Source organism: Vombatus ursinus, unplaced genomic scaffold (genome assembly GCF_900497805.2).
Source record: "Vombatus ursinus unplaced genomic scaffold, bare-nosed wombat genome assembly UNPS02015255.1, whole genome shotgun sequence".
Classification (NCBI taxonomy): domain Eukaryota; kingdom Metazoa; phylum Chordata; class Mammalia; order Diprotodontia; family Vombatidae; genus Vombatus; species Vombatus ursinus.
The window spans coordinates 30,294,928-30,317,289 of record NW_020955033.1 but is presented as its reverse complement, the minus strand read 5'-3'; the positions used below and the strand labels follow the sequence as shown (position 1 = coordinate 30,317,289).

Here is a 22,362-nt window from a genome sequence, read left to right as displayed (position 1 = left end):
TCCTTTGATAGCCTAATAAAGAGAACAGTGTTGTTCAGTGGGCTGTGAAAGTTGGCAAAATGTCCATCTAAAGCTTTAGGTATCTAACTGTGATCTGTGATTTAGAGGAAAGAGTGCCTGGATCCAAGTCTCAGATCTGAACCTGCTATTGACTTTCTGTCCATGGGCAAGTCATTATGAACCTCAATTTCCTTGTCTTTACAATGGGGATAATAAGACCATGTACTCCCTACCTCACTGGGTTGCTGTAAGGCAAGTGAGAGAGAAATGTTAGCTACCCAGGCATACCCAGGTAAGATACCCAAGCATAACTTCAGTATACTCAGCAACTGCAATCCATATTTAAAATTAAAATGACAACAAGAGGAGAAAGCACAAAGAAAAGGAGAAGAGATTCCTCCAGTAGCAACCAGATTGAGCCCCTGTCAATCATGATAGGAAAGGATGTGTGGGAACCCTTGCCAGGGAGTCCCCTTAGCCTGAACTGTTCCAGCTGGAAATCAACTTGCAGATCAACAGGGCTGGAGAATGCACCAGGTTTCCCCACTCAAAGCTGTAAGGCAACTATTAAAACACTGAATTATTTTGGAACCAAGGTTGCAACCAGCTTAAGTTTCATTATGGTAATTCATCAAATAAGGCAAAAGAGCTGACAGTTTGTCTACAGCTCCATGCTCACTGGAGTAAAGCCTGCCTGGGAGACTTTCCCAGACACTAGTATAGGTCATCAGAAACTCTCGATCTCAGCCAATCGAGGGCGTCTGGTCACCTTACTTGAAATCATCCAGGCTTTGTTCCTTTCTTTTTCTTTTCTGGCCAGAGTCTAGTCTGGCTCTCACGACCGGCACACCCATTGTGAGCAAGCATATTTTTACTGTCCTAGATAGCATTTCTGCCGCTATTAGCCTTCAGGGAAAGAGAGACGGAGAGGCCTCAGTGAATACAGAAGCAAGCTGTCCTAGAGCAATTCTGACTTCTGAACAGCCATTCAAGTAGAAAGGATAAACAAGCTAGAAACAAAATGAACAACAATGGAAAACTGGTCTAGCGTGGTGGAAGAGAAAACCTTCAGAGGAGGTTCTTCTAACTTCATTAGTCTCCCTACTGATGCAGAGGATCACAGATTTAGAGCTAGAAGGAGCCTTCAAGGTTATGGAATCCCTTATTTTGTTGTTGTTCAGTCGTTTCATCGAGTCCAATTCCATTTGGGGTTTTCTTGACAAAGATTTGCCAAGGTTTGCCCATTTCCTTCTCCAGCTCATTTTACAAATGAAGAAATTGAGGCAAACAGGGTTAAATGACTTGTCTAGGGTCACACGACTAGCATTTGAACTCAGGTTTTCCTGGCTCCAGGCACTTCCCTCTATTGCTGTACCACCTAGCTGTCCCTTATTTTACAGATGAGAACATTTAGGCCCAGAGAGGTTAAGAGATTTGCTCAGGGTCACATGGCCAGTAATGTCTGAGGTTGGATTTGAACCCAGGAATTTCTGACCTCAAGGCCTGCCCTCAATGGTTTACAAAACATTTTACTCGCAATAATCCTATGGTATAGGTAGTACAAAAATCATTATCGCCATTTTTCATGTAACCCATGGTTTAGATTTCCATGCTGTGGCCTTGGACAGAAAAGAGTTTAATCTTGGGGATCAGCCCTACAAATAATAATAATTCTTTGGCTTGTGTTGTTCCCCTCCCCAGGTTTGCCTTGAAAAATTTCAGAATGGGGGCAGCTAGATGGCGCAGTGGATAGAGCACCAGCCCTGGAGTCAGGAGGACCTGAGTTCAAATCCGACCTCAGACCAAACACTTGACACTTACTAGCTGTGTGACCCTGGGCAAGTCACTTAACCCCAGTTGCCTTAAAAAAAAAAAAGAAAAGAAAAATTTCAGAATGTAGTTTGAATATGGCTTATGAATAGGTCTTCTCAGATGTGGGTAAAAGGGTCCCCAGAGCCTATACAAAGCTTTCAAGGAACATAAATGTTGAACATATATTGACAGCCTTTATTCCACTCCCTTGGAAACACAGAAAACAATAAAAATCTTCCAGTAGCCCATAAACAATTAACTTAAGTCTACCTCTTCAGAGGATCCCTTTGGTAGGAAAACTATATAGGGGGTTATTAGCAAGGTAACCCTTGACAATTCAGCTATCCAGTTTCTATCCCAGAAGCTTATCTTGCCATTTCATCTTATGGTACTACCTTGAGAGCTTAGACCTCTCTAGGGAGGGAAATCCACTTGGTTTTGTTAGAAAGTTATTCTGGTGAATCCCACTTCTTTCTCAGAGATTCATGGTGACATCCAGCTTCATGGGGCTACCTTGAAGGCTTGTGCACTTGTTCAGAAGGGATTACTAGAGGCAAGCTCCTTTACCATCAGACCTGCACTGTCCAGGTAACTCATGCTAATAGCAGAGGGAAAAGTTCAAATCTTTATCTTCTACTGTTGCCCCTTCAGCTTTGGGGTGGCATTGATTCTCTTCTCTTTCAAAGAGATTGACACGGCCCAAGTAGTCTTCTTCTCTCTCTACGAGGTTGGATCCCAAGACTTTCCAATCTGACATTGCTACTCAGTCAAGTACAAGGTTGGCACCACTCTTTGCTTGCTAGAAGGCTGGATTTGGAGGAATCACACTGTCCAGAATCCTCACTCCTTCAAATATTCAAGAAGCTGGGACTCAAGAATTCTCAATTGTTCTCTCAAAAGCTGGAATTCAGGGACACTCACCCATGTCCCACCATTTGAGCCATGTGGTTTCCCTCTCCCTGGAGGTTATGATGCATCTACCACTGCCTCTCCAGGGTCCAGGCATTCAGAATTTGGAGACTCAGGATCCATCTCGGGGGCTGAGGTGAGGAATGATCAGCTACCATTGCTTGGGTATTCCCAAGTCCACTTTGAGGTCTCTGGCCTATCAGCTGTGTTCCAAATGGGGGAAATAAAAAAAGAACTGAGTCTATAAGTCACCTTAGACACTGGATGAAGGAGTTTATCTTTTCCTTATGTTCAATTCATTTTAAAAACGCTTGTTAAGTGTTTACTCTGTGCTAGGCCCTAGGAACATAAAGACAGATAGAAAATAGACTGTGTTCTCAAGAAGTTTATCATCTCCTGGGGAGAAAAGACATGCACAAATAATAAGGAAAAATATGGCAAGTACAAAGGAGAGGTCCAGACAAAATGCTATGAGACATTTGTAGAGGAAGAGGTAAGCTTTCATTTGGGGGGTGTTGTGGAGCAGGAGAGCGAGGGAAGAAGGGAAGGCTTTGTGAAGAAGGAGGAGGAGGAGGTATCTAATTTGGACCTTGAAGGAAGGCAGGAACTTCAACAAGCAGAGATTGAAGGGACAGAACATTCCAGAATGTGGAACAGAAGGGGAAGAGAAGGGAAAAACATTTATGAAGCCCATCTACAATGTGCCAGGCACTGTGCTAAGTGCTTTACAAATATTATCTCATTTAATCTTCACAACTCTGGGAGATAGGTACTGTTATTATCCCCATTTTACTAGTGAAGAAACAGAAGCAAACAGAGGTGAAGTGACTCACCCAAGGTCACACAGCCAGTAAGTGTCAGGGGCCTCATTTGAACTCCAGATTTGGCCCTCTATCCACTAAGCCACCTAGCTACATCAGAGAAAGGGCAAAAGTACCAAGATGGGACTGGAAAGGATGGAGAAGGCTGGGGTGGGTGAATATCAATAGACAGTAAATGAAAAGAGATAGAATGTGATAAGGTTAAACTAGCAAGTTGGAACAAAATTTATGGAGGGCTTCAAAAGTCAAGACAAAAAGATTTGTATGGGGCAGCTAGGTGGCACAGTAGATAGAGCACCGGCCCTGAAGTCAGGAGGACCTGAGTTCAAATTCGGCCTCAGACCAAACACTTGACACGTACTAGCTGTGTGACCTTGGGCAAGTCACTCAACCCTGATTGCCTCACTAGAAAAAAAAAAGATTTGTAATTTATTCAGTAGGTAGGTAATGAGGAGTCATTCAGAGTTTGTGAGTAGGGGGATAATATAATCAGAGCAGTGCGAAGGAGGAATTAGTGAGGGTAATGTAAACTGGAGACTGGTTAAGAGGTGATGACAGTAGTTGCATCATATAGTATATCATAAAGAAAAAGGTAACCCTGTACCCTGACTCCCATCTCTATAAATTCATAAAACATACCTTAAATTCTCATGTAAATACCCTCACTTCGAATTAGGAGTGCATTTCTCAAAATGTTCTAACATGTTCTTTCCCCACCCCCACCCCCAATCTTTCTTCTTTTTTTAAGTTTTATGTTTGGGTTGGGAAGGAGGAAGGCGTGTGGCTTTTCCCCTTCCTTCCTGGCAGTTGGGATGTGTTCTAAATGGCCTAGTGACTGGACACCAGCAAAAGCAGCTATTCCATAGTAACCCTGTCAGGGCCTCAGAAACAAAGTGAACCATACCAGGAGGCTCTCAGATCAGCTCATCCCAGTGCCTGAGCGTGACTTTAGCTTGAACTTAATAAATGCTTGTTGACTGCCTGACTGACTGACTGTTCAGATGCTCAGACTTTGGGATGGCATAAAAGATTAATATTTTCCACCCAGCACATGGAAAAGCAGACATCTCATTTTAACACCAGAACTGATATGTGCCTGGTGTTAGAGTGGAGGGTTGATAGTGTAGGCCATTTTAAAAAGCTTCTTGCATGCTGTTTCCTGACAAAACTGCTATCTGAGTCTGGGAAATAGCCTGAAGGACATGGAGGGGTCCTGGTGAGTGGTAAGAGGCACTATTTTTGTTGTTCCAGCAGAATTTTGTTAGATACAGTAATAAATACTTTTAATCTAGTCCTATAGTAAAATTACATATATATGTATATATACATATATACACACACACACACACACACACATATATATATATATATATATATATATATATATATATATATATGCTCCATCTTTTTTTGCTAACCTTGAGGATGGAAAAGCTCTTTTCCCTCAAGAAACACATATGTATGATAGGGACTGTGTCTTTCTCATGTTTTCTTTAGCATGAAAACAAGGAATATCTTTGTAATTGAAACCAAACAGCATACTCCAGTTGTATTGTGGAGATGGGGGCATGTGGGTATGCGTGTGAGGGGGTGTTTCTCTAAGTTGTAGTTTCTTTCTGTTGATCATAGTATAACTTCGTCTTTGGTTCACCAGACTAAATCTCTGCTGTGAAGCCTAACCTATAATGACTGTTGTATGTTTACTCTCTTTTCAGTTCTAGGGAAAATCCGGACCGCAGTAGGCAGTGCCCAACTTCTCATGGCCCAGAAATTCTACCAGTTCAGAGAACTGTGTGAAGAAAACCTGGTATGTAATCCTCCCTTGTAGCTATTATTACAGGGCTGGCACTGCTGGGGAGAGATTCAGTGCAGAATCAAGCTCCCTCTGACTCTGGATTAAGTTGAAAGTCATTTCTGAAGTTTCCTACCTGGAATAAAGAATTTTGTGTTGATCCTTCCTTCTTGCCTTTCATTGCTAAAGATTTTCCATTGGCTTTCGTTCAACTATCATTGGAGTATTTCAAATATAAGAGAAAGTGGCCTGGTCCCTTGGGAAAAGAGCAATGATGCTAAAAGCAGGCAAGGAAGCCTAGAAAGGAGTGATGGAGACACAATTCATTCACAGTTTTGCCCACTTCAAACAATGCCATTCTCTCTCTCCCCTTGTTATTTGTACTTGGGAGAGTTTGACACAGATGTTTAAAACAGTGAATATTCCTTTAAAGTCATTCGGGCTTACCCCAATGTCTGTGTACTATTCGGTGCATTTCAGAGCTCAGAGATTAATTATGTAATATAAATATTCCCTTGAACCACAAGAATGGTCCACCCAAAGTTTTGGCCCAAAAAGGTATGGTAAAGCACTGCCTCACATCTATCCTTCAGAAGAAAATGTAATGGAACAAGTTCTCAACTTAGAGTCAGAGAGATCTTAGCTTTGCATTCTTCTTCTGACCTTACTAGTTATAATCAAAGGTGAGTCAAGTTACCATTCAGCACCTCAGTTTCCCCATTTGTAAAATAGAAATGGGAAGGGTGGGCCCAGACTTGTCATTTCACCAGAGAAGAGCAAGACTGGTGTGGAAATTCCCTCCACCAAGGCAGATCAGGCATTCATCTATAACTTATACCATGGAAAGTTGCCTGGGAGGCAGATGTTAAGTGACATGCTTGTGGTGACACAGTTAATATGCATTGTCATCCTAGAATTCCAGAATTATAGAATGCAGTGGGCTTGCGTCAGAAGCAAGACTGGACCAGGTCTTCTCTACTCTAACAACATTCCTTTATCTGCCATGTTATATGCCTCCTTAAAAATAAGGATAATAATAATTATACTATCTTCCTCAGGGAATGTGGGGAGGAAAATGCGTAAACCCTTAAGTGACGAATGATATAAGCTACTGTCTTTAGCAACTGTTCCTCTTTCTGCAAGCAAATTCATACAAGAATAACTTCCTCAAATTTATTTGGACAGTTCTGAAAAGCTGGACAAAGTAGATAAAAAAGAAAGTATGTATAGAAAAGAAGAAAATTGATATTACACAGCCCGCACTATTATCTGGTGATGAGGAAAACGTGGATTATTGAAATCTGCCCAGTGACAAAACAAAGAGTTTCATCCTCCCATACCAAACTTTCACAAAAACTGCCAACAAGGAAATAAACTGCTAACTGGGTTAACGAAACTGCTAATAAGGTTTTGTTCTGGGCAAAAGTGTAAACACGGGAAAGTTTGTATTTATGCCCTTGTCCTTCCCTTCTTTACGTCCCTGCCTCCTTTTGGCATCTCCCCTCATTCTGAAGGGACCAGTTCACCTCTTCTCCCCCAGGTCCCAGGCAAAGCTCCTCTGCTCCTTGTCCCTTTGCAGGGAAGAGAAGGGGGATCCTCTTTTGAGCTTTTCCACAATAGGAAATAATGGGTTTAATCAAATCTCTGCTAGTAAGGGAGTTCGTTAATCTATAACCCTGCTGAGTCAGAATTTCTAAATAATCTCTTAAAGAAGGCTGCTAATGCTAGGACTTTCAGCTGACTGGACATGGGCTGGTGGGGAAAATATTTGAGGGCTGGTGGGAGAGTCTTTGGTGATAGTCCTACCAGGTGACAGACTGAGTTTCAATTCCTTTTTCTTCTCCTTTATCCATTTTAGTGGGGATTGGAAGCCCCAATGACTTGGCCAAGAGTAGCAGCAAGAGGTAGATAAGTAGGAACTAACACAAAACAAAACAAAAAACAGTAATAAAGGGGGTTTATGTTTGCTCAGTTAGCTTGCCTGGACCCCACATGTCCTCTCCTTGTCATGACCTTCAGATTTTTGTATTGTACAGAAAAGCTGCATTAACCTTTCTGTGTACCCAACCCTAATCTCTCTTCTATGCTCCAGGCCTGAATGTCCTGTGGAACATTTCCATATTCCTACTAGTATACCAAACTCAGAATTTACAAACATGCACCCAGGTTCACTAACCTGTCTCCTCCTAGCTTCCTTACCTCTTTTGATGGCTCCTAGCTAGCCAGGCTCAACACTCCATCCTTACCTCCACACCCTCCCCGCTGTTACTGATCATTTGTAAAGTCCTATTGATTCTACTACTACAATGTCTCTCACATTTGGCACCTTTCCACACATGCCACCACCATCGACCTCAGCACCTCAACCCCTCTAGCCTAGATTATTGTAGTAGGGTCCCAACTGTTCTCCCTGCCTCTATCTTTGCCCCTTGTCAGTCACACAGCTATCAAAATAATCTTCCTTCAGGCACAGGTTTGACTCTGCCACTCCTCACCTCAAAAACTTTAGTGGCTCACTAATGCACATGGGATAAAGTTCATTATCTCTACCCGCCTCATAGGGACTTAACTAAGGCTCCCATGTATCTTCCTAGCTTTAGGTCACTTTGTTCCTCTTTATGCAAAATCTCAGAATCACCGAGTTAAAAAGATTCTCTCAGAGACCATCTAGTCTCACTCATGCTTGCTCATCTAAGCCTTTGCTCAAACACCAAGCAGTTCATTCTAATTTTGGAAAGCTCTTAATGATTAGGAAGCTTTTTTGACATGGAGGTTAAATCTTTCTCTCTTCATCTTAACACTTCAGTCCTATTTCTGCTTCCAAGTGCCAAGCAGAATAGTTAATCCTCCTTCTAGTCCTACAGCTCCTGAAGAATGCCACCCATCCTCCTAATTCTTCTCTTCTTAAGGCTAACCACATTCAGTTCCTTCAGTGCCTTGGAGGGCATGGCCTCGAGTCTCTTAACAATTTGGTTTGCCCTTCTCTGGATACACATCATTTTGTCATTGTGCTTCCTAAAATGAGGCAGTATTGAACCATCTGTGGTCTAGAGAGGACATAGTTCACCATTCCTGTCAAGCTGAACTATTTGCTATTCCTGAATTTGACCTGCCTCTTCTTACTGTCCATGCATTTGTCCAGGCTGTTCTCATATGCCTGGAAGGCAGTCTTTCTTAATCTTCGCTTTCCGGAATTCTTCTCTTCCTTCAGGGCTTTCTGACTCTAGGCCCAGTGCTTGATTCACTTCACTACATAAAGAGAAATTAATTCCCAGTCCTGCTATTTCTCCTACATGACTTTGAGGAAAGTCATTTAATTGTCTTTAAGCCTCAGTTCTCAATTTGGTAAAAATGAGGGGGTTGGGCTAGGGTCATACTCTAAGGTTTCTTTCAGATTTAAATCTATAATCCTATGAATTTGGAAGAGTTTGTCAAAGTGTTATCATGAGTTTTTTCAAATCAACACTGTTAAAAATAACACAGGGAGCTATTATTTCACAAAAAAAACCAGAATTTTGAAATTAGAGAAGGCCTCAGTGACCATTTAGGTCAACCCCCTACCAGAAAATGAATACCCACTTATAACTTACTTGACAAGTGGTCACCCAAGCCTCTGTGTGAATACATCCAGCAAAGGAAATGGACTGCCTCCTGAGGCAATACGTTTCACTTTTGGACAGCTCTAATTGTTAGATTAGCCTGATTTCAGGCCTCAATTTGCCTCTTTGCAGTTTCTGCCTTCCTGGAAGCCATGGCTCTTCCTGTAGCCCAAGGTCGGGTGAAATCTTTCATGAAGCCTTCCTCGTTCTTCCTTGTTTTAAGTATTCTCTCTCTGCTCAGACTTTCACAGAGCAATTTTTCTGGACGTTTCCTTTCCTCCGCCTTATCTGTATACATTTCAAATCTCTCTCTCCAGTAAACTACATGTTCCTCGAGGGTAGTGACTCTCATTTCCTGTTACACTGACCTGTACATGGTAATGAGCATGATACCTTGCCCATAATGTTTGTTGATTATAAAGTGGGTCAGATCTGGGAACCCGGAAAGAAAAAGGCTTTCAGCCCTCTCTGACCTCTTATCCTGAGGAGGAGAATAATAATAGTGATACTTTACATTTATGCTGTCCTTTATACTTCTAAAAGCACAGACTAAATGATTAGATCTTGAAGAATGAGAATTGCCTGTAAAAATTCCTTTTCCCTACCAAAATCAGTTTCTCCTTCTTCTTCTCCACCTTCATTTTCCAAATATTAGTTGGATTAAAGGATTTTATTTGACTGGATACCAGGTAACATCCTAACTCAATTACTGTAGTCAAGTTGCTTACATACTTTTTTTGTTACCAGTTTTCTTGTCTATGAAAGATTCCTCCCAAGTCCTTTACAAGATATCTGAGGGTAGGGAGGTGGGAATAAAATATATACTGAACCCTTTGGGTGAGTGGGAGTTGTAGTGGTACATGGGCTTTTGGGAACCACTAAAGCAAAGACAAGAGCAAATGGTGGTGTTAGTGGTCTGTCAGAAAACTACAATTTGACTACCTATGAGCTACAATGATTTTCATATTTCTAAATAAAATTTTATTGTATTTCAAAATATTTTTTTAAAAAAAAACATTCTTAGCTTATAGGCCATACAGAAACAGGGAGCAGGCCAGATATGGCCTGTAGCACTTGATTTAAAAAATAATCTCAATCTCCAGAGTCACTGTATGTGTTTCTAATACTAATCCACATTGTATTTTTTTTTATATTGTATTGTATTTTTTTCCAGATGTGTGATTTCACTGCTATAGGGAATAGTTCCTATACTAAATGGAGTGAGGAACTTCTTCCACCCATGCAGTTGGAATCTTCTCTAAAATTGTTATTCTTTACCATCATCTCAATCCTTATTTGTCTTCCCAAAGGCTTGACTGTTCTATTAGTCTGAACAAAGGGGCAAAGGGCTGTATACTATACCATGGGGAGACTGCAAATATAGTACAGAAGGTTTGAGGCCTCTACCTAGAAGATTTACCAGTCTCCAAAATAGGAACTGTTTAGTATTTATTTCCTCAGTAGGATATGACCCATCATGTGAAGTGATGGAGATACCTACTTGAAAGTCATTAGCCTTCTCTGAGCCAGATTTGGCAAGTACTTTTTATAAGTCTTAGTTCTTAAACTCAATATAGACTGAAGAACTAATTTTCACTACCTGAACTCAATTGTAATTAGACAGGATTTTTATCATGTTGAGGATTCACAGAATTTAAAATATATTTGCAGAGTTTAGAATATATATCTACATTTAACTCTGTGATGTGGAAAATGTTAGTAAATATACTATGTGGTACCTGAAGCTTACACACACACACACACACACACTTAGTCCAAAAGATATATAATCTCATCACTTTGAGAATTCTCTTCTTATGATGCAGATTTCCATCTATCCATGCCTGCCCATCCTGTGTATCTCTTTGCCATGTTCTCCCAAAAGTTCTGCACAGGGCTTCCTCTGATGTCTTATAATGGTTTGGAAGTCCCCCTGGGTTCTAAAAACCTATACCCGTAGAATGTAAGTGCAGTCTGGTTATGCTATCAAGAAAATAATTTAAATATGGTCCCTGTAACAGACCGACTCTATTTTCCATGGCCCAACCAAGATAACTACAGAAAAGCACGTCACCAAAGGTTGGCCTCTTTTTTGGAGGACGTGATCACTCTGGAAACAAAAAAAAATTTAAAGGGCCTCAGTTCTTTACAATCCATACAGTTGATAGCAAAGTGGTAAGAAAGGGGTAGAGTATGCTAAAAATCACATAATTTTAGACTGTAAATAAACTTTAAGATGACTATTGGTACTCTAAATGTGAGCTCCTTATCTAATGAGTGGACATATTGCTTCATATGCTGAATCATAGCACACACACATGCACAAACGTGCATGCACACACAATTTTTAAAAGATATTTACAGATGTATATGATTTTAAGAAATATTTTTAATAATTTTATTTCAATATGATTGAATTCCTTTGTAATCCTATGTGTTTTATTTTATACTTTAAAAAAGTGTTATTTTGAGAACAGGTCTGTTGACTTCACCAGACTGTCATTGGATTCCATAACACAAACAAGTTTAAGAACCCCAGTTTTATGCCAATTAAGTCCCAAAGAATATAGTCAAAACAACTATAGAACTCTGCTCTTGAATAATAAAAACATCTTATTTGCTAATACAAAATACAGTACTTTGACAAACCTAGTTAGTGAGCATTCTAAACTTTGCAATGAATATTGAAGCTAGATTGCTTAGTTACAGTATCTGAGAGACTTTTGCATTTGTATATTCCTGTGGCTTCCAAAATGGGTATGGAGTTTTTGTTGTTGTTGCTGTTAAATGTTTTCATTTAAATATTATCTTTAGAAATTGAAATGGAGAATATTCATCTTATTCTTGCCCACTCTGGGACTTTAAATATGTAGGACTTATCCAACCTATGGAGGCAGCTACATAGCTTAATGGATCAAGTGCTGGGCCTGGAGTCAGTAGGACCTGAGTTCAAATGCGGCCTGAGACACTTACTAGCTGTGTGACCCTGGACAAGTCATTTAAACCTCTGTTTGCCTTAATCTACTGAAGAACCACTCCAGTATCTTTCCAGGCAACCCCCATGCGGGATCACAAAAAGAAACAACTCAACAACAACAACATCCAGCCTGCAGGGAATGGGGGATGAAGGGGAGAGTCACACATACAGCCTTGATATTTGAGACTTCAAATGTACAAGGGAAAATCCAAAAACCATTTTGCTCTACTTTAGACTTTTTAAAAAGACATTTTGGAGGTGCCACTTTAATGCTGTGACTTAAAAAGTTTCATAATTTCTTTGCACTAACAGCCACTGAAGTTTGAATATTTTTCTTTCTCTTATACAGAATCCCAACGCTCATCCAAGGCCAACCTCCCAGGACTTAGCAGGGTTTTGGGATATGCTGCAGTTGTCCATTGAAAATATTAGTATGAAATTTGATGAACTTCATCAGTTAAAGGCCAATAATTGGAAACAGATGGATCCTCTTGACAAGAAGGTAGAACAATGTAGATTTTGTATGGTTCATTTAAAAACCTGCACAAACACTGGACAGACTAAATAGGCCTCTCTGCATACAGTCCTGCCGTTTAAAATGTGAAATGAAGCTTATATCAGATTAATTTCATTGTAATGACAATGTTTACATAGTAATCATCTGGGATATTATCTGTAACATGTTTCAGGCATATTTTTAAAGAAAATCTGTCTTTGTGAATCAGAAAATGGGTATGTGGTTTTTTGGGGTTTGTTTTTTTTTTAGTTTTTGTTTTTGCTTTTTTTTTGTTAATTAAACTTTAAGTTAAATCATATTAGAAGATCAGTCATTAAAAGGAACTGCCTTACATATTGATTTTTAAAGTAAAATAAATGACATCTTTCTACAGTGCATGGTTACAGAGAACAAGAGTTTAACTTCCTTGCACACTAAGATGTGTTACTGAGAAAAATAGGAAACACTGAAAACATCACTGACTTTGGTAATCATTTCATAAACACGGTAATAAAGAAATCATTGTTGTTCAAGTCTAAGAACATATGCCATGAAAATTCCACATTTTCATATTTCAAGTGTTGGATTTTCAAAAGTTTTTTGTTTTGTTTTCTGGGAGGTATTGTTCACTGGGTTCCCATGTGCAGTCATATAGAAATAAAGGTTCACATTCTTTCATTTTAATTGTTGAACCTTAATCTTCAACCCTGGCTGTGATGGGCCCATCAGTCTCCTACATGTGAACAAAATCTACCTTCTTAGACTAGTATGTCTTGATCTTTTTTCTCCGTGCTTTGTCTAGGACTGGCCCAATGGTCAGACAACCCCCTTGACAATTCACATATGAATATGTATTGATGGATATATCCTTGTAACACTCGTGACCCTGCTATTTTTCAGGTTTCCTCACCCCTAATACTGGCATATCCTCTGGGCAGTTCATTGTTAACAGCAACTCAGTTCAATTTGCTGCTATCAAGCATAAGAGCAGTGACCTTTGGGATTAATATGTGACCCCTAAGAACACTCATCCCAAGTGTGTAGCCACTAAAAAAAACCAGGATTGTGCTATTATAATTTCCCTCCTTCTACCATCCCATCCTCACCCCTCACCAGTACCATCACCCCCAATACACTTGTCTTGGAAAGGGAAACATGGAAATGTCACTGATGCATGTGTGAAGTTTTTCCTGGAAAGAAGAGGGGAGGCTGTTTGTACCCAATCTTAATTTTATTTCATTTCTTTTTTAAGGCAGAGATATAGGTCACTATTTCTTAAATTTAATCTATTCATGAGAAGACACTCCTCAAAGTACAGCTGTGTGTGTATATACACTTACATGTTACATACTCCTAAAACATATAAGCAATGGGTCCTGTGTCCATTTTTATGCTGATCTTTCTGCTTATTTATTTCTTTTATAAGAAGGTCAACTCTAGGACCAGGAATTTATATATCCAAAAGAAGTTACACTCTGAAGAACTGAAATATCATACAACCTATTGAGATTTGTACCATAGGGAATTATTTGACTTGATTCCTGGATGATTAAACAGCCTGTCTCTGATTATGATCATAGCTTTTCTGTTCCCTGTCCACTTTTTAAAGAACAATACAATACACAAATCGATCATGTGAAATAGTACCCACTTTTCTCTCATTCTCTCCTCTTTGAGGCACATAACCTACACCTTAAACGGAGAGAAGATACCCGAGGTAAATAAGTTTAACTCAGCACTCTACCCAATCAGATGAAGGAAACCACTGTTGCAAACAAGAGAAAGTATTCAATCATCCCAGCTTTACCTTGGGCAAAGCCACTTAACTTTTCGAGGCCTCAGTTTCCACATTTATAAAATGAGAGCGTTGGACTAAATGATATCCAAAGTCCTTTCTAGTTCTAGATTGATGGTCCTATAGAGTATGTATTGTGCAGAATAATATAATCTGTATTCTCAGAATCCATTTTCATATAGTTGGGGAATTTGGGAGTGAGGGGGCAAGAAAAGATGGATGCATTTTACTTTAAACGCAGTCACACACAAAACCAGTCTACCCATTGAGTTGGACCAGTTTATATGCTGAAAGTTAGGCACCTTTTTCTAAAAGTTCATCTTGGTTTAGATATCTACATTTCCTTATTGGCCAGTGCCTTTTTCCTGCCAAAATGATAAATAGCGTATGTTTCCTCAGCAGCTTTGGAAATATCTACCAGTTTTACAGTATGTTGCTGATAATAATAGTGTGACTCATTCTCATTCAGTACTGTGCTCAATTTCCCCAAGTTTCCCTATGTGTGGATATGCCTTTCTGACCGCCAGTCATCTCCAGGCCTCTGATTTCCGTCTTAGGCCTCCACAGCAGCCAACCGGAGCTGGCTTGACTCGTTAGTGCACTAGTTTCCAGCTACAGTATGAAATATGTCCCGGAAATTCCAGTGTCCTCCTTCCCTCTTTGGTGATCCTGCATGGTGTATTGTCTCTGTGTGTTGTGCAAAAGAGTTACAAGTCTCTGTGGCATTCTTTACATCTAGAGAACACAATTCACCACTACAGATGTTTACTTTGATAATCTCTTCCCGAGGGTTTGCTAACTGCTTGTTTGTTTGGGGTTTTTTGGTTTTGAGTTATTGGAGGGTTGGGGTTTTTTTTTGGTCTGTTTGTTTGGGGAGGTGGGTGGCAGAGGTGTTTGGGGGGGTGGTAGTGGTGGTATATTGTTTCCTTGAGTTTTGAATACTGAGCCAACTTGCACAAATGAGCTCGCCTTTAGTAATTGATGCAGAGTCCTAAGCTGCTGCTGCTTCCTTTTCCCGTCTCTGGCACCAGGAAGAGTCTGGATTCCCCAGAGGCTACCACACTAAAGGGTTAGATGTGCTGGGAGCTTCAGCCTTTGCAGCATGAGGGTGTTTTAAATATCTACACCGTTACCTTGGAGAAAACTAGCTCTGCTATTCCAGCTCTATCCTTTTCCTTAAGCTTGACAATATTCTTTTTTTATACATCTTTTGAATACCAAAGCCAGAGTCCAATGAAGAAAAAAAAAATACAGTATGCAGATTTAAGAACTAACAACCCTTAGGTAAAAAATGTGTGTTCTAACTACTGACCTATCCCAGTTTTTCCCAAGCTTGCTCTGAGAAGCTGTGTAATGTCATGAACCTTCTGCTTTGATCAGGAGAGAAGGGTCCCTCCTCCAGTGCCAAAGAAGCCGGCGAAAGGCCACGTGCCGCTGATCCGGGAGCGCTCCCTGGAAAGCTCGCAACGCCAAGAGGCCCGCAAACGCCTGATGGCCGCCAAGCGGGCTGCTTCGGTCCGCCAGAACTCGGCCACCGAGAGCGCCGAGAGCATCGAGATCTACATCCCTGAGGCCCAGACCCGGCTCTGAAGGCACCAGGCCTCTTGACCAATCCCCATTCCACTTCCTTGTTCAGTCACCCTGCAGTATTTGTAACCCATCCCCATTCCCCTTCTCTCTCTCAGTCTCTCTCTCTTTCTCTTAATCTCTTTCATTCTCTCTTATTCTCTCTCTCTCTCTGTCTGTCTGTCTGTCTCTCTCTCTCTCTCTCTCTTTCTCTCTCTCTCTCTTTCTCTCTCTCATTGTCTGTTAAGGATCCCATGACTTCCACCAGTGCTGTAGTTGTCACTTCCAAGAGACATCCTATAATGCCCCTTGGCCCCTTGCTTTTCTGACAAGTTTGCCCATATTCCTCATCATGCTTTTTAACCCATGTACTGATGCTGTCAACATGCCTCCTGCAGAAGTATACAATCCTTTATTTTCTTGACAGGAAACAAAACCTGTATAGCAAATGCACCATTGAAGTCATTCACAGTCCTCAGTTCTCTCTAAAGCTAGTCTGTCACCTAGTGTACAGCAATATTAAACCATAGGGTATTTTGGAAATCTAGTATTGTAGGGTGATCCCTTGGGACTCTACAGTTTTCCTCATTAAAGATGAAAGAAACTAGGGCTCAGATTCCCTTTTTTAAAAAAAATGGCTATTATTTTTTAAAGCAGATGGAGCACTTTATTCTGAACCTCAGAATCATACCTTCTCACCAGAATAATGAATCACAAAGAAAAGGGTGGAATGGACTGGGATGGAGGATGGATGGGGTCATACATAGCTGTGTAGTGGAGGAAGGGAGAAGTGAATTCTTTAAATGATGCCTGGGCTAGAAAACATCCTTCTGAGAGGGACCTGCACCACTCACAGCTGCATAAACTGCCTCATTTTAATTTCATCGGTTACTAGTTCAAATGTTTCAATCAGCAGAAGATTGTAATTTCGATCTTCCAGGGAGAAAAAAAATCTATTCTGAAAGGCAATAAAATGGAGAAAGGAAAGGAGAGAAAAAAAGCATGAACAGTTGAAGATATTATATGAGATTTTCCTTTGTCCAAGTGTTAAGACCTTTTAGACTTGTAATGTAGTGATGATTCCTGTTGTATTGTAAGGATTATATTGGTTTAAAACAAAAAGGAAGAAAAAAAAAGTTTGGTTCTGTTCATTTGTCAATGTCTTAATCCTGATGGGATTTTAAGATCTCTCTCTCTCTCTCTCTGTCTCTCTCTCTTTCACACATACACACACACACACACACACAAACACACACATGTGCGTGCACACACACCTGTTTGTGAGATGCTCAAATGAAGACCATAGCAGTTTTCAAAGCAAAGTTCTTGGTTATACCATTAGCTAGTTGTATGCTACAGTTCAGACTGCTTTGCCCCGAGTAGTTCACATTTCAGAGGTCTTATTCTCTCTTTAAGTTTCTTCCTAGTAAATACATTCTATCCCATGATTTCAAACATCAGGATTTTGACCTACTGGTTGTACACTGATAAAATACTGTTTCCACTCCAAGACAGACAAGGCTGCATCAATACAAATAGTTGTTTCATTGTTTGTTTGAAGTCATGAATAGACAAGTTTCCAGGTGGTGAGGTGGGAAATATGACCCACAAGGTTTAGAATCCAAAAGGAGGGGGAACAAAAAGTTGTGATTCTTAAATGTTGAAAAGAAATACAGTCTGTTGACATAGAACACTGATTCCCATCTGCTGGCATGATGGACAGCAGGCACTTTGCATCTAGCTGGACTTGGCTCAAAATGCCCTTATTCTTTTAGCAGTATAAACATTCAGATTATGGCAACCCTAATGGATCCTTGGCATTTTCTATCGGCTCACAGGCTCAAGCATTTGTAATTACCATTGCAAAACAAAAGTCATTCTAAAGCATCTATTAAGATGCTCACCATACCAGAGAGGCAGGTTTTTTCTTTTAATTCTATATCAATAGCCTACCATAGCCAGGTGCTAATTTAATTTTATTTGTGAAATTAAGAGAGATAATGGATCTTGACAACAAATATTTTCATTGACTCATTCTCAAACCACTAGAGAATTTGCTACCTCTCAGAGCCATTGATATCTGAACTATGTTTATTTTGGGGGGAAACAAAACACAGGGCACAAATGTTTACTGCTGTGGTTTACAAGATAAGGGCTACTAACTTGTCATTAAAAACAAGACAAAACAAAAAATTTTTAACTACGGTGAGCAGAAATCCAGTTCGACCCCCAAAGAGCTTCATGCAATGAGAGCATCCAGAGGGTCGGTGTTTCAGGCATTTGAATACAGCACTGGATTTGCTCGTTTTTAAGAGAACACGCTTTTTTATTTAACATTCAGCAGCAATGAAAGCTCATGCAAAGTTTCCATCTTAAGAGTGCCAACTGCCACCTCTGATCATTTATGGTCATATTCCAGTTGGAGGTTCTTTGGAACTCATCTGTGCCAAAATGGATGGAGCATCTCCAAGTTCCATGCTCACAGCTGATGTTAAGTGGATCTAAGGTAGTCTTAAGTTTTGGACTTAAAGAAGTAGATTGAGAAACTGGTTCAAGACCGGTCTCCAGTCTTTTCTTCAGAGACTGACAGTCCAGGATGTTGAGAAGTGGGAAAGTTGATTAATCTTATCTATAATGAAATATGGTATTTGTATATTCATAGGATATTTTTGGTATGTATTTTAAATCTTTTAGCTGAATGCCTATTTGTTCCCATGTGGACAGGGCATTATGATCTCTGTCTCATTGATTTAACATGTTTTGAACAGTATAAACAATTTAGCAAAAGAAATATAGAAGGACAACTGTGGCCCCTCAGAATGTTGCTTGTTAACCACTTGACACCTTCAGGTGACTACCATAAGTATAGGATATATGTTCCATTGTTCTTTTTGATGTGATTTGTAGTAATGTAACGATATTTTTCAGTTCATCCTGGCCAATATGTGTACCCAGAAAAATTACTTATTTTGTTTAACTTTGGTACAAAAGTTGTTTGCATTTTCTGGGGGGGGGGGAATTTAAAAGAAAGTTTTTGTCTCCTACATCAAAAGTTATTTAAATAAATTAAGTATTTATTATATTTTTGCGGATGTTTCCATAAATTCACACAATCTTTTTGTAAAGAAAGCTGATGAAACGGATTACAGATTTTTAATATTTGAAGAGGAAAATAGAACTAATTTATTTGTAATATATTTCCATTATTTATAGATGTTCCCTTAATGTTTCACTGTGCATTATCAATTTAATTTAAACCTTATCCTTGTGAATTTACCATTTCTTTTTTAAGACATGTCTAAATGCATATTTTAAATAACTGGAATGTAAATCACTGGCATACCTGAATTCCCAAATGTGATTTTAAAAATTATTTTGGTTTGAAAAAAAATTAAAATTTGAAAGCCTTTAGATGGAGGGGTGGGGAGCATTTTTATGGCTTTATGAATTGGATTTTCATAGGATTATTTACCTAGTTTGTGTGTGGACAGAAAACAATTGTAAATAGATGAGTGTTTCCCATAATGTAAAAAAGAACAAATTAATAAAATAATTAATGCACTGCTTGTAAGGTCTGTGGGTTTTCATTTGAGATTGACAATCCATCCGGAATAGACGTTCTTGTACCCTTTAGAGCAACTATTAAGTGATCAAGAAATGAGGCAAGGGGCAGCTAGGTGGCACAGTGGATAGAGTACCGGCCCTGAAGTCAGGAGGACCTGAGTTCAAATCCGGCCTCAGACCAAACACTTGACACTTACTAGCTGTGTGACCCTGGGCAAGTCACTTAACCCTAATTGCCTTAAAAAAAAAAAAAGAAAAGAAATGAGGCAACTTCCTACTATAGCATTGTAATCTTGCTATAACTACTCATTGCTGAACAGTGCTGAACATAAGGAAGGTCTGTCTTGGATTTCATCTGGGAAGATAAGTACAAAAATACCCCCCAAACACCTTTCAGTAAGGGAGTCCATGAAGCATTTTATGCTATGGAACCCAAGAACAAGCATTACAGTGAAGTTCAGATATATTTCATAAAAGTTTTATACCCTTAAGTAGCTTCAGATAACCACCTTTAGATAGCTATCTTTGTTTCTATGACATCATCAAAGACAGATGTTTGTTGACTGCTAGGCAAAAATAAATGAATGAATGAATGAATGCCTGATGCGTAAAAAACATTCAAGTTTTAAAGGGAATTGCATCATTGCTGGATTGAGAGTCAGAAGACCTGAGTTTGAATCCCACCTCTATTATTTGCTACCTGCATGATCTTAGTCAAGGAGGCAGCCAGATGGTTCAGTGGATAGAGCACTAGGCTTAGAGGCAGAAAGACCTGAGTTCAAATCTGACCTCAGACACTTACTATTTGTGTGACCATGGCCAATCACTTAACTTCTGTTTCTCTTAATCTACTGGAGAAGGAAATGGCAAACCACTCCAGTATCTTTGCCAAGAAAACCCCAAATGGGGTCATAAAGAGCCAGACACGACTGAAAAACAACTGAACAAAAATCTGAAAATCCAAGGACCTCCAACCATACACAAGCAAACTTGGCACTTCCCAGATACTGTCTACTATAAATGCATACCCTGGTCCAAACTTGGGAAGTGTCAGAGGAAGAGCAACGTTCCCGCCCTTTATATGTAAGTGACCCTGACAGCTCAGCCAACGTAACACAATGCACTTTTGAAATGCTTCAAAAGAAGAATGATCAGGGGCAGCTAGGTGGCACAGTGGATAGAGCTCCGGCTTTGGAGTCAGGAGGACCTGAGTTCAAATCTGACCTCAGACACTTAATACTTACTAATTGTGTGACCTTGGGTAAGTCACTTAACCCCATTGCCTAGCCAAAAAAAAGAAGAAGAAGAAGAATGATCAAATGATAGAATAGCTGGTGAGGTGGGGAAGATCAAATTACTTCAGTGAATGCACCTCCTTATTCATGCAGCCAGTGGGATGGAGGGCCCTTCTGGGCTCCCCACAATGCACAAATTCATGCTTATATTTCCTTGCACTTATCTAAACAAACTGGAGGATCCCAGAACTGAATGCTAGATTTGGATCTGTGTGGAAATCAGGATGATCGTGAAGCAGATCTTCCTTGACACAAGATGTGCCCAGAAAGATGGGATTCAAAGTCCACCATGGATGTAAAAGTTGACTTTCTCACTAAAGTGTTTCTTTCTTTTTTTCTTTTTCTTTTTTTTTAAGGCAATTGGGGTTAAGGGACTTGCCCAGGGTCACACAGCTAGTAAATGTCAAGTGTTTGGTCTGAGGCCAGATTTGAACTCAGGTCCTCCTGACTTCAGGGCCGGTGCTCTGTCCACTGTGTCACCTAGCTGCCCCAAGTGTTTCTTTCTTTTAAAATCCATCCCACCTCCATTTGGTGCAAGCAGAGGCAAGCAATACGATACATCCCACTGTTCTGCACAGGTTTATTCTTAGATTATATAAACTGGAGAGATTAGACTTGGACACTTTATGACCTTAGACAAGTCACTTAATTAATACCTCTAGGACTCAGTATCCTCATCTGTTAAATGATGGTTGGACCAGATGGTTTTTAAGGTTCCTTTGAGCTCTAAATGTATGTCTACTGTATTTTGTTCAAAAGGCTGCTTGACTTCAGGTGTTAAGCAAGGCTGGATCAACTCCTTTGGCAAACACTTGGATTGCCCACATTTAAAGCCTTTCCCACCTCCCCACTCTCTACCTCTCAGCACACTTCCTAGTAGAATTCACTGTCAGACCTTAAACTTCTTTATGATTCCCTCCTATTATCTGCCCTGAAACAAAGAAAAGAGGTAGGGCCTAGTACTTTCTAGTGACTCTGCCCTCCTCTAGCTCTTACTACTGGCCCAGGAACACATATCCTCAGAAAATTTATAGGAATGTCAAGTACAGATTAGAATCTTGTTTTCTGTTTTTCCAGTAAAAGATGCTTCCTTCTTTTCCCCAGGTAATAGAGCACAGCCTCCTTCTCTCCACTCCACCCCACCCCCAAGATGGGCTTGTCTAAAACTAGGTTTGTTATTGTTCAGTCGTGTCAAACCCCATTGGGGTTTTCTTGGCAAAGATAATAGAGTGGTTTGCCATTTCCTTCTCTAATTCATTTTACAGGTGAGGAAACTGAGGCAAAGAGGGTTAAGTGACTTGCCCAGGGTCACACAGCTAGTAAGTGTCTGAGGCTGGATTTGTACTTGGGAAGCAGAGTCTTCCTGATTTCAGGCTCAGCACTCTATCCACTGTACCTAGATGCCCCAAAACTGGGTTATAAGCACAGAAAAACTATAAGGAAAATAGAGAATGCAGACCTTTGTCCTAGAATGGGAGGTCCTTACGCTGACCCTGCTCCTTATAATCAGATACATATTCACACCAGTGTTACTAAGTGTGAGAAAAGAGAGGGAAAATCTTTTTAAATGACATTTTGGGGCAATGAGGCCACTTTAGTGGTTTGCACAGCAACATACAATGCAGGGGGGTTAGTGCACTGATTTCCTAGCTGAGGAATATTTCTAGACAAAATAGAAGGAAGCAGAAAGGGCCTATTTCAACATATTACTTTGATTCTTCAGTGTGCATACTCCC

The 22,362-nt window shown here is 40.0% G+C and overlaps 1 protein-coding gene across 6 annotated transcripts in view; it reads left to right on the top strand.

The window, feature by feature from the left end:
* Positions 1-15,791, top strand: part of LOC114031836 (disks large-associated protein 1) — a 411,078-nt gene extending 395,287 nt beyond the window's left edge. For all 6 annotated transcript variants that reach the window (XM_027846987.1, XM_027846986.1, XM_027846991.1 and 3 more), the window contains 3 exons: positions 5,258-5,349; positions 12,260-12,412; positions 15,582-15,791. In XM_027846987.1, the coding sequence (XP_027702788.1) occupies positions 5,258-5,349; positions 12,260-12,412; positions 15,582-15,791 (455 nt within the window). The remainder of the gene's footprint in view (positions 1-5,257; positions 5,350-12,259; positions 12,413-15,581) is intronic.
* The last annotated feature ends 6,571 nt before the right edge of the window (positions 15,792-22,362 follow it).